The sequence below is a fragment of the Streptopelia decaocto genome (genome assembly GCF_964273445.1).
Source record: "Streptopelia decaocto genome assembly, chromosome: 6".
Classification (NCBI taxonomy): domain Eukaryota; kingdom Metazoa; phylum Chordata; class Aves; order Columbiformes; family Columbidae; genus Streptopelia; species Streptopelia decaocto.
Genome location: NC_138660.1, coordinates 64,099,564 through 64,112,333, shown reverse-complemented (window position 1 = coordinate 64,112,333; position 12,770 = coordinate 64,099,564). Strand labels below are relative to the sequence as shown.

The window sequence follows — 12,770 nt, the reverse complement described above, 5'->3', positions numbered from 1 at the left end:
AACTCTAAATGATGCTTTCAACAATATAAGTTTCTGGCTTTTTTTTTTTCCCCTCCTGCTATTACACAGCCGAAGTCACGTAAATCCGTGTGTTTGTGCCCAGATAACCGTCCCTTCCCTCCACAGAGAAACAATAGCCCCAGCAAGGTGGTGTTTGCCACAGAAATATCCAATTGTACACAGGGACAAACCTTAAAGCCTTGAGCAAGCCCTCAGAAGCAGTTTTAGCCAGGGAAGGAACAAGTACCATGTAAACCCAAAAAGGGTTCAAGCTCCTCTGACTTCTCCAGTTCTCCCCTCATGTCCACTGAGAGATCAAAATGGGTTGCTTCTTTATTTATTTTTTCCCCATACACACATTGTACAATATTAATTATCTAACAAACTGCATTCAAAGATGATTCTGGATGTTCTAGCGATTACTCAGGAATATTTACATGCCATGCTTTGCATTTCGAAAATTTGGCCTTCTGAAGTAAAGAAAAATGAGTGAAACAAGAAAACCAACTTTGGGCAGTTTTAAACGACACAAAGAGACCTTAACTAAATACAAGAAATGGGATACCTGAATTAAATTGTATCTTTTAAGAAACCAAAGCAGATTTCAGAGCCCAGATGACTTTGTGGTGAATACCTCTGAAGGCAAATCAAAATTATAATCCAGAAGCTATTATTTTTTTCTTGATTAAAAAGGTGCAAGGAGGCATATTCCTGGCCACGGCCCTGCGGAGAGGGTTGTGGGAGCACAGAGCATCTCATGGCCCTTTGGGACTAAAAAGGCCCACAGTTCCCTGTTGAAAGTGCAAGAGAAATTTAGGTAAGTGAGCAAAATATCATTATTTGAGTTGGCCAGTTGCCAAGGTTCCAGGGCTAAGACCCCAAGCCAAACAAAGAGTGGAAAGGAATCCCAAGCCTGCTGTTTAATATGCATGACATGTCGGCTTTGCTGTCAACTTTTCCTTACACCCCCTGCTTTTGTCCGCTTTTTCCACCTGTTGCAACTTGTCCTTATTCAGGCTGAGAGCTGGAATTGTCTTACTTTGGTGTAGCATTGTGTCTGGCACAATGACGCCTGGATCCCCGACTACTCTTACTGAGATGCTAAAGTGATCATGAATAGCAATAATACTACACAGCCCATCAAGACTTCACACACACATATATATATATATATGTATAATCTTGATGCTCTAGCTGTGGCACCTCAAGCTAGAATTCAAATATGGAGGAGATTTCCCAGGATCTGTTGCAAGGCTGCATAACTAACCGCCGGGTTTTAAGTAAAGTGTTCTTGAAGATAAGAAAAATATGCGAGTAGAAACAATAAAAATAATGCAATTCAATCTTATCAATTCAGGCAGTTCCAGCTTTTATGTGGCAAACAAGGAGATCAAATTGCATTTATCTAATATCACAGATTTTTTAAATGTCTAAAATATTTAATTATTTTGCTTTGGCAACCTAAATCTGAGGAACAGATTACTCTTCCCACTACATAAGGAAATAACTGACAACAATTAGTATTTATTCTTGTTGCTTTTGTAATAAAAATAGAATTCCATCACTTTCAAGGAAATCTAAAATATTAATAAGAATGTGATGAACTGAGTAAATGTGACGCCATAAGGAAATGATGGAGAACAGGTTGGAAATATAGTGCTTTGGGAATGGATTGCATTATCAAGCTCGTGATTGTGCATTTTGACAAGAGCAGCCCTCAGATTGATACGGTAGCCAAAGGGCACTCTTCCTACTGCAAAGCCGTTTGTTTCCAGCCGGAAAAGGGGGAGTAGAAGGGGAATTGATCCCCTCTGACAATCGATAGCAACTCCAGCCCAGGTTTTTTCCACAAGAGGTCACTCCTGAGTGACAATATTCCCAGATGACGGCCAAAATCCGAACCCCAAAGCGACCGTGGACAGAAAAAGCAACACTGAGCTTAGCGGAGAGCGTGGACTTGACTTCATTGCCTCCAATGGGACTGTCCTGACAGCTCCCCTAGTCCATACGCACAGTAAAGTCTCTTTGTTTTTGGCGAGCTGAAGGATTTCTGGGAACCTTGCAATGCACAGATCCTTTCCCTACCTCCCATGTGCAGTGACAGCATCTCTACTTTCAGTCCAGCCCAGGTGCCTGGTTTCATGCAGCACAAAATTAACATGGCAGACCACCTACCAGCAGACCCAATTATAATTGGTACTAATTAGGAGGGTTTTTTTGGCAACCTTAGCAGAAAAAAAAAAAAGAAAAAACAAACTACAATCTGAATGATAATGAAATTACTTGAAAATTATGAAATCTGCCACTAATTTTAAAAATTATCTGCTTAGAACAACACGTATTCGCATAAAAAGGAGAAGTGCTGCAAGGCGGTGTCCTTGCACCAAATGATACATCTTCTAATGGGGAAGGCTGCTGGGGTGAAAAACATGTTCTTTCTGACCCAGCATTAGCTGCATAAATTAAATCACTGAAATAGTTGGCATCATAAAATAAAGAGTAATCTCTTTCCATGTATTTGAGAGCAGATTCATGCTTTTACATATTTTGGTAATGTTCCCCAAGGCCATCCTTGGTTTGTTCTTAGCTCAAGAAAACTTCAATTAGAACATGAGTTGAATCCAAACTGGATGAGCAGCCACTGAAAAGTTGTGTGACCGAGAAGATGGACACTCTGAACATTGGAAATTGAGCCTGGCAGTTTGAGCCCAAACGTCAATGAAATCGGTGTCTACAGCTCAAAAAGCATAACTGAGAATTACTGTTTGTCCTTGTAGTGTAAGCAGAAACAATTAGGATTAAACACAAAAATCAAATTCCTGCTACTAAGTCTCTAGGGGCAGTCTCCCTGGTTTTAAACTAAAGAGTAAATTACTGGAATACTTTGGTTAGACTACACCTGCCCTTTGTATGCTTGTGCTGATACAAACCTCCTATGATACAGCAGGATCAAGTCTAAAATTGGACACTTTTTGAAGCCCTTAAAATGTAGAGAATTATGAATGTGTCTGAATTGTCTGAATATTTCATTAAAGATTATCGGGGGAAGCGGGGTGGCCTGCTAACACATCAGTTGCTTGTCTTCTGTGTTAAACTGGAGAAGTTTTAAGCAATCTTTTAACAATCTCCTTTGTTTGGCTTTGGCATTGGCAGTAGTCAACAATATAAGAGCACGATAAAATTATAAAATTGTTAAACTTTGTAAGAACTTTATAAACACACTTGCAGATATTGCACATATCTTCTCTGTGCTCTGCAGTCAAACTGGACAATGAAACGACCACCTGTTAACTGCTAACAATGTGTCATTACCCGTTCTCATGCCTTTTTAAAGCAATTTTGGCTCTAGCTGCCGATAATTCTGGCTACGATACTTGTGTGAACATTAAGGGCACAGAAAGCCAAAGGCAGAAAACTGACAATACAGTTTGTGCTTAGACTACTAATAAGTGAGTGAATAATATGATTTTTCTAATTCCACATAATTGCTTGATCTCAAGGGGCCAAAAAAAAAGTTCTGAATACATATTTTAGAAGCAATCCAATCTACGGTATTTAAATGCAAGCTTCCATTCAGTGAGATTTCACAGCAGATATTTTCACCTTTTTTAATAGTTTAAATAGCATTTAACAAAACGGAGGTTATTCAGGATTCTCTAAGGTTTGAAAAGAAATGTAGACACTGTCGCTGCTTACATTCCCATTTTCTGTTTTGTCTGACAAATGATCACTTAAAGATATGTGAGAAGCCTAAATAAATAAATAACAATTCCACAAATGCTGAGACAGTTTATGGGCATTTTGCTATTAGCTACGAACGGAGCAGAATCAGGCCCTCGAAACTTACCATGCTCTCAGTCTTATTTTTCTTCCTTTGAGAAATGCAACGTAATACACAACACAAAGATATTGGGACAATTTTTCACGAACTACATTCAGGCTATTTTATATTTTATAACAGAAAGAAAAGCCTTAACAAAAAAAAAATCTCTGAGACAATAAGAAAACAACAACAATGACAAAAAGCTTTGGTCTGCAAAAAGAGACTATTTAATGAATCTCTGTGTGTCTGTATGCACGCATGTGTGCATATATTTATGATTGTATGGATAATTATCATTAAAAATAGCTATGTTGGGTCTTTTTAATGCAATTCTTTTCTTAACATCTGAGGCTTTGATCCTGCACTGAAATGCGTGCAGGCAAATTCCTGCACAGCACTTCAGTACCTATAGGTATCTCATCTAAAGCTGTCATGGCACTTACATTAGAAGCAGTTTGTGAATCTCCCGCTAAACAAAGAAGGAAAACAAAGATTCAAGAGAGAGGGTGAAATTAAAAACAAATATGCTGAGTGGTTCAGGGTCACCACCAGCTCTGGCATCCACTGCCCACAACATCATGAGCATCTCAGCACAAACTGGAAAAGGAAAAGTCTCAGTGGAGTGAAGCACATCCCTGGTCATTTCAGATCACTTTCTTTTCTAATCACACCGACAAAAATCAACCTCAGTCCCTGGAATTTACCTTTCTGTAAAATTATAGATATATCGCTGATTGTTGGTTGCAGAGGATGTGTCAGGTCTTTCAGCAATTCAGTGTATAAATACACAACAGACAAAATTACTCGGGCAATTTGAGGTATTTTACTAAAATGGAAACAAAGCAACTGCAACAGACCATTAGCATAGGACTCATGTTGCTTATTTTTAAAAATAAATGTCTTGAATAAATATCTTTGCTGCTAAACAAATTTATTTTGCTTAGAAGAGAATGTTGCCCTTTCAAAGTGTGGAGCTAGTAACTGTCTTTACTTAAATGCAAGTTATGTGTATCAGCACAGAACACATTCAGCTTTAAAATTCTCAGTGATCTTCCTTACATTCTGTATGTAATAAAAATTATCTTGTCCTGTAATGGCATAGTTATTTAAAAAGGAAAGGGGGGAAAAAATAAAAGAAAAAAATCAGAAAAGAAAAAAGCCTTACTTAAAGATTTTCTGTGTTCAGGCTTTGGTTCTTTGGATTCAGTGTCTAAGCTATTCAGTAATTCGATGCTGGAGGATCTTCTGAGTTTGAACTCCAAATTTCTTGACGTACAATTCCGTTCTTTGGGCTGGGAAAAGAATGTATATTTATATACAAATATGTATGCTTTTAATAAAATTATTACTTGTAAGAATGAAGCAAGAGATTACAGAATGCCAGCACAGAATCAGAAGCTAACAGACACACACAAAGCAAGTGATGCAGTGAGTATATCATTTAAGGAAAGCTTAATGCAAAATTTCTCGTAATACAGAGCTTTTATGGCCCTGATAGACTGCTCTTAATTTCTGAGATAAATTCCCATGTAAGTGAGGAAAACAAAAGACCTACTTCTTTAGGCTTTAGAGACCAAAATTATTTCCACATTGCAGACTACTTCCAAATGATTGCAAAGAGGAAGGTTGTTTAAATTGCCTTTCTGGTTTAGATCGTGACAGTAAATATTCTTGTGAACACAATTGTTTCAAACACCCTTATAAATTTGGGGTTGAATTCTGTTGGTTTAAGGTTGGAAAAGAAGGGAGACTTCTCTCTTGCTCTTATTCACTGGCATACCAAGTGACAATTAGGGATCATTAACAGAGAGAAGAACGAAAATAAAAGAAAAAGGGAGATGATATTTTGGCTGATCACACATGTCTTCCCATGGCATTTGATGGGGTCAGATTCAACCATCCCCAGGGCCTGGAAAACTGCAACGCTTTATGCACTCATTCCAAATTTTAAAAGGGAAATAAATTATTTGTATTAAATATTAAACCAGGTGTTTGGGGGTGGCATCATGTCCTGCGCACACAGCAAAGGCAAATATTCATCAGGACAAGTCCTGCCCTCCGGTACCTGAACCAGATACTGGTTGTGCCCCACCAGCCACTGCTGCTGTGGTTTGCTGCACTGCCACAAAATTACCTTAGTTATGCTAAAGAAAATAATCAATTCTATTAGATGTTGAGCTGAATAACATGGGGAAAAAAAAAAAATAAAGAAAAAAAAAGAATGAAACAGTGTTCTGAGTCTTCACGGAAAACTCCACCCCAAAATCTTCAGTGGGATATCAATATACCCAATGAAATGCACAATATGAAGACATACATCATCAGATCAAACTTTCCTTGGCTGATTATAGCCTCAGGGTAATATAATGTTTGTAGCTCTTTAAGGAAACAGTAGTCGTGTTCAGATTAACCCTTTCAAAGAGGCTGCCTCTGCCTACACTGCCAATTCCTTTGCAGCAAAACCTCTGAAAAATGCAAGAAATGGGGATATTTTTCTCTCACCAGATTCCGCACTGAACAAGTAAAGTCAGTGCCCTCTAAAGAAAATACGTTCTTGGATCAGGCAGGGAGAGGAGGAAAACATTTGGAATTTGTACTGAGGGTGGCAAAAAATAATAATAAAACAAGAAATAAAAAGCTACAGCTGAATCTGGTTTGGTAATTAAAAACTGCTTTAATAAAATGCAGCCCTGCTTACTTCTAGTAGAAAACCCCCAGTCTTCCTGGGAGAATAACAGCAATCAGTTACAAAGGAATATTATTTGCTAGTGTTATTCTTGTGAATAAGTAATACAAAAATTCATAAAAGGCTCAAATGTATTAATAGTTCTATTGAAGATTATATACTGTAGGCTGCATAAACAGAAAATGCAAAAATTCATTAGTTATTAAGTGCTTGTGTGCTTTCACAACCCTCAGCAAACCAATGTCCTTGTTATTTCAGAGAAATAAATGTAGCGTTCCATTTCGAGGCAAGAATCAAATGACATTTTTGTTCAACAACCTTGTTTATCTGACATTTTTTAGTAGATTTGCATACATATTTTTATATCCTTCGGAGAAAGGAATGTCTAGCTAGCTGCTGACTGCCTAAAACCTGTAGAGATGCCTGAGCAAATGAAGTTGAAATTGCTACATCTTAATTAATAAAGGTAACAGCCAAAACAAATACATACCAATCTGTCAATTGCATTTTTGATAGCGTGGAACCAATCCAATATGAGAAAGTCGATATCTGACTGGAGGAGGAACTCATTTCCTGACACTGTCGTGATCTGGGGAGGGTAAGGACACAGGTAAGAATAGAGCACACACCGGACAGATGATTTTCTTCTATTCTCTCTCCTATGCACCCAAATGCTGTTCCTTTGTACCAAGAATTATCTCCTGGAGTGCTGAGTTACTGAGGAGTTTCAAACCTCTGTCTGAAAACTGTTTGGGATGTGTCACAACAAGCGAGATATTGTCTCAGCAAAGCAACCACTGAACACAAATAGTGCAAAAATAACGGGAATGTGACAAAAGTTAAGAAAACTCAGTGTTACAAGACACAGTTCAAATGTGAATCAAAGCACCCTGAAAAGAAACGAACGCAATATGATAACGAATTGCTTTTCTTTTCAGTTTATATTTTTGTATTCTTATTTTCATATCTGGTACCTCCATTCTTGAATTTACACATTTATTATATACCTGTGATTCCAGAGTCCACTTCCAAGCATTTTGGTAAAATTAATAATGTAATTATTTTTCACATTAAAAAAAAAAAAAAAAATTACCATCAAAGATGGCTGTAGCAGAGTAATTAGGAACCCATTTATCATTAAAAAAATCCCCAGTTTGTCTGAATAGAAGTCGATTTACATTTTTGACCCACTCACTGGGAATATTTATCAAAAGAATATTCATTCCCCTGATAACGCTGTTTCGCTGCCTAACAATATTTGGTGAAAATATGCATGCGTATTCTGTTGGTCTGAACTTGTCAACCACCATGATAATACTGATACCTCACTTTTACATATATATATATTATTTTGTTGTTGTTTATTTTTTTTTTTTTTTACATACATATCTTTTTACCAGAGCAGATCTCCAGCTATTTTACACAACAGAAAGAAATGACCATTTTACAGATGGCAAAACTGAGGCTCAAAGCTTTGCAGTGCTTTGCCCCAGGATTATTCAGCAGATCCCTGGTGCATGTGGCCATGGAGCACGACCCATGGCACAGGGATTCTGTGTGTTCACAGAGAAGTGACCGGAGATCTCCATCCCCACCGCATTTTGCAAGGGGCAGGAGTTCATCCTGACCATGCTCCAAACCAGCTCAGCTCCTGCCAGCTCTGAAACCAAAGCGTTATTCTTATTTTTATGTTGGTAAGCAAAATTCAGTAGCATGTGAGCATTGCGAACTTGAGTTTTAGTTTTGGAGATGCAAGGTTAGTTTGCATATTGGGGTGTTCTTTGGGGAATGGAGTTAAATGTTTTCAGGTTTTCAGGCAGACGAGCACAGTGGACAGCAGAGATTTTTTTCCCTGACCAAAGCATGAGGAAAAGCAGAGAGAAGCCATTAAAACCTGGCACAGCTTATTTATGTAAATCCATCAACCCAAAGTGCTACTGTTTCACTGCATCTGTCCCGTGTCAAGAGTTTTTACTAAAGCATAAAAGTAATAACAGATCCTCGCCAGTCAGGGTACTCCCCACATCTTTCTTAAAACTGAAATATGAACAGTAAGAAAAAGAAATAAAAAAATTCAAAACAGCTTAATGTTTTATTAATTGTTCTATAAACCTCCCGTTATTGAGGAAATGCCTGTAAGGAAGGTTTCCAAAGTCATCAGCATTAAGGAAAATCCCATCAGCGCAGCTCCAGCGGAGACATCCTGTGAGAGCGCTGCGGAGATTGTGGGAATGGTCCCCCGGCGCGGGGGCTGCCCGGCTGCAGATGTTCATCCCATCCGCACCCGTTAGGAACGGACCTCCAGCCACCCTGCTTGTTCCCCGTGCGCACGGGAGAGTTATTTATTGGGGAAATTTTAATTCCGTTATTAATCCGCAGCCATAATGTTAATCACTATTCACACATTCACCGTTCCCTTTACCAAAACTAAAGGAAAACAAAAAAAAAAAAATCAAAATTCAACTTAAGGTGAGCAGTTGAAAGGGCTGAACTCTGGTTCTGTGCCTGGCTCATGCAGCAAGGTTTAGGTTCAAAATACATTTTATTATATCACAATTTATTAATGTATACATGCAGATATGAATTAGACTAAACACAGGCAACAATTCAATCTAATGCCTCTCTTCCAGTATAAACAAATCATTATTAAAATTATAAAATGGAATAACATTTTCAAAGTAAGAGCAACGTATATAATTAGATTTACTGTATTTTGAAGGCTTAAAAAGGACACAACATAGTTCAGTCTTCCGTTCAGTAAATTCAGGCTTTATTAAAACACAAGTATTCAGTACTGCATAAACATTTGCACTGTATGATATGCAAAAGAGATACTACATTGCTAAGAAGACCAAAACAAAATACATGTTGAAAGTTTCTTTGTCTGAATGTGTTATTTTGATAACCATATATTATCAGTGTTTTATGAGCAAATCTGTAAAAACAGATCATAGAGTAGAGGGAAGAGAATTCATTTAAAATATACTTTTTGTAAGATATAGTTCAAGTCCTTTTCTTCCTTTCCTCAGACTAATCTTCAGAATAACTAGGCAGTTTCAAGAAGACTGCTACTGCTCTCTACAGTTTAAATGCATCCACTCCTTAATTACAGCCAGTAATTGACTTTGTTCTGCTCCATTCCAGTCATTCACAGGAAAGCAGTTCCAAAGGCTTTGGCTGGTAAATCCCATTTAATGTGCAGGTTTCCTATCCCACTTTTATATATTACCTCCTTAGGATTTCTGATAGATGGTTCTTGGAAGGGATTGCTAAACCATATTTGCACTTTGAACAATCGAATTTTCAACACCCTTGGGAAAAGACATCAGTAAAGAATGCTAGCTTTGACTAAACCTTGTGATTGAACAATTTATGATCACAGCCCTAAATGATGTATAACTAACAACAAGCATAAATTGTTCAATATTAAGGCGTGCTAACACACCGTCCCTGTATCAGGCTCTGCTGAAAGAAACAGAGGGACCAGAGAAACAAATGAAAAACAGATTTAAAAAAAAAAATCAAATAAAAAAAAAAAAGAAAAGAAAATGAAGTGCTCTGGATAGAGCTGCCAGTCTCCATTGTGCCAGGTACTTCACTTATTTAAACATTTCCTGAAATTCCTCTCTCATTGCCATCATTTTTGCAAAGGCTACAGTCTGGAATTAGCAATACCTTACCGGGCAGAATTATGATGCAGCTGTCAGCAATAAATAGCCACAAGGAATGACAACTGTCATTAACCCTCTTATCTGCAAAGGCTGTGCCCTTCAGGTACCTGGATTCTCTCTTTCTTGCTATAGCACCTTAGAAAAATCACTTCAAAAGCTCATATGGTAGTTTTACAATGAACTATAGGACATTCCTGCTGTTAAGCATTGATCCTCTGAAAATATCGTCTCACTGCAGGTAAATGTGTGCTAAATTCAATACTCTGCTGGGCTGCCAACAAAGTGTGGGAGGGGGGCAAGGGGCTGGCAGGTGTGAAACACTTCTAATGATATTCTACTTGTGGCTTATTAAGGATTTCTCTTGTCACCTTATAAAGCTGCAAATGGAAGGGTGAGCTTCTTTTGGGTGTCGCCATAATGATGTACCAAGGTTGTGTTCAACAAGATCCTGTGTTATTAAACAAAAACCTACCTGTATAGCTCCAGGAAACACAGGATATTATATCAAATTAATATCCTTACTATTTTATAATACATACATATACCTTGCATCCCACCCAGGGTCAGCAGCTATTAAAAATCCTATAAATCATCTGTTTTTCTTGTGCTAGGTTATATGCTCTGGGACATGCTATTGTGCCATGCTTGGCTCTGTTCCTCCAGGACTTCCAACCTTTATGGGTCACCTGGATTACCTTTGGGAACATGTCTCAGAGATTATTCCCTTTCATGGTAATCCTACACCAATGAAAAACAGGCCATAAAAGCTGGAAAAGTGCCATAGGATAAGCCCAGGGGCTTCTGTCCATAGTCTTCCTACAAACTTTGGTCTTGGGACTACTACACTGCCGTGAAACAAAAAGTCTCCTTGATGAGATCCCTCTAGTTCTTTACCGATATACATTTCTATAGATACATTTATTTCTTACATTTATTTTAGCTGCGGAACAGGGATGGAGGCAATTTTAGCAATCCTACTGATAGGCACTCTACAGAGATATGGAAAAGGGTGATAAATTCACACAGCAAAACAAAAATACAAAACCGTATTATTGATTCCCTCACTTCAAAGTGTACTTATGCATCTCTGGTGGCTATAACTATTATTTGCAGTGATGAACTATTTTCAGACAATGCCAAGAACAAACTTTAATACAGGAAGTGAAGGATCCTATGGGGAAAGAGAAATGCAGCAAAAAAAACCTTCACAGTCTCTACCCTGAAGCAAATGGGAAAAAAGCAAGCAGATCAGGAAGCGTATGGCTCACGTATGGCCACCAAGAAACCACCACACAGTTCTTATTTCAGCCAAATACTGAAACAAGCCATTGTTCATCTCCCTCTGAACGTGGGACATGGGAAAAAATGCTGGACCATTGGGGTAAAGCTTCACATAACCTACGCCAATGGTTCAGCATTGGATTATCAGACACTTCTGGACTGTGGAAGCCCCACCAGACAGCAATCCAGTGCAGAAAACCTAAATTTTGATGTCACTTAGGACTCCTACAGCTTGTGGTGAACACTGAGTGATTTAAACTTGGATTGACAGATACCGATACCTCTGCGTGCAGCAATTCAGTAAAATGTGTTCCTCTGTTTGCACTGTGCACTGGGATTGCTGCCCTTGATATGTGTAGGAAAAAAGAGAATGTGAATCACTGGAGCATTTCTAGCTCAAAAGTTAACACTCTTCCCCCTTCCCACTACTCCATCTCACCTTGCTCACTCACAGGGGTGTTGTTTTTGTTTTCTTTTCCTGATCATGATAAATACCCTAATTCCCCATAAAGAAGAAAAATAATCTAGGGTTTTCCATATATTTTCCTGAGATGTCTTTGCAGGATGGGATCTAAACACCCAGCCCACATAATAGGGGACATGCCACTCTTCATCTGCATGGCAGCCACCAGGGCTGGGAAAGGGAGGAGGAGAATCAAAAAGAAAGGAGGAAAAAAAGAAAGAAAGAAAACCCTAGGAATTTATTCTTTCTAATTATTCTTAAAAAAAAAAAATCGTTAGAATATAATATAGCTTGAGAATAAATACATAAAACACAGATACTCATGTGTCCACACCCACAGCAGAAGTAGAATTAACTAAAGTTGGGAGACACTATGCTCTTTAGTGGTTTAATTAACTGGATTTGAATTAAACAGAGACGGAGACATGTAAGTTTCTAAAAACATGTCAAAAGTCTAACTGCATTTCTGGAAGTTGATCTCAAATTCCTTCTCACAGATAATCCAGTCTCTTGGCCATGTTTACGCTGAATGACTGAGCAGCAGAAAGGATAAATAAAATATCTCTCTGTGCTGTACTGTAGTGAGCTGAGAGTCTAATATTCAAGAAATGCAAATAAAAGAAAACAAAAAGGATCAGAGTTGAGCTGCATTATATCCATACTGCCTCACATATCCATTATATGATTCAGCCTATCAAACAGAGGTAGTCATGGTTATGCTGATAGTTAAATGACTTAAAGGACTCTAAGATGTTTATGACTACCAAAGAAATTTCATTATCAAGCAGATTGTCTGTCTCATGCTGCAGTCTGGCTTTACCAATCTAGCAGTCCTTTGGATGTCGA

The 12,770-nt window shown here is 38.1% G+C and overlaps 1 protein-coding gene across 2 annotated transcripts in view; it reads right to left on the bottom strand.

Annotated features, from left to right (window-relative positions):
* Nucleotides 1–12,770, bottom strand: part of ARHGAP15 (Rho GTPase activating protein 15) — a 323,931-nt gene that overhangs the window by 152,705 nt on the left and 158,456 nt on the right. For both annotated transcript variants that reach the window (XM_082056895.1, XM_082056894.1), the window contains exons 8-9: nt 7,000–7,098; nt 4,989–5,115 (exon numbers count right to left, since the gene is read on the bottom strand). In XM_082056895.1, the coding sequence (XP_081913021.1) occupies nt 4,989–5,115; nt 7,000–7,098 (226 nt within the window). The remainder of the gene's footprint in view (nt 1–4,988; nt 5,116–6,999; nt 7,099–12,770) is intronic.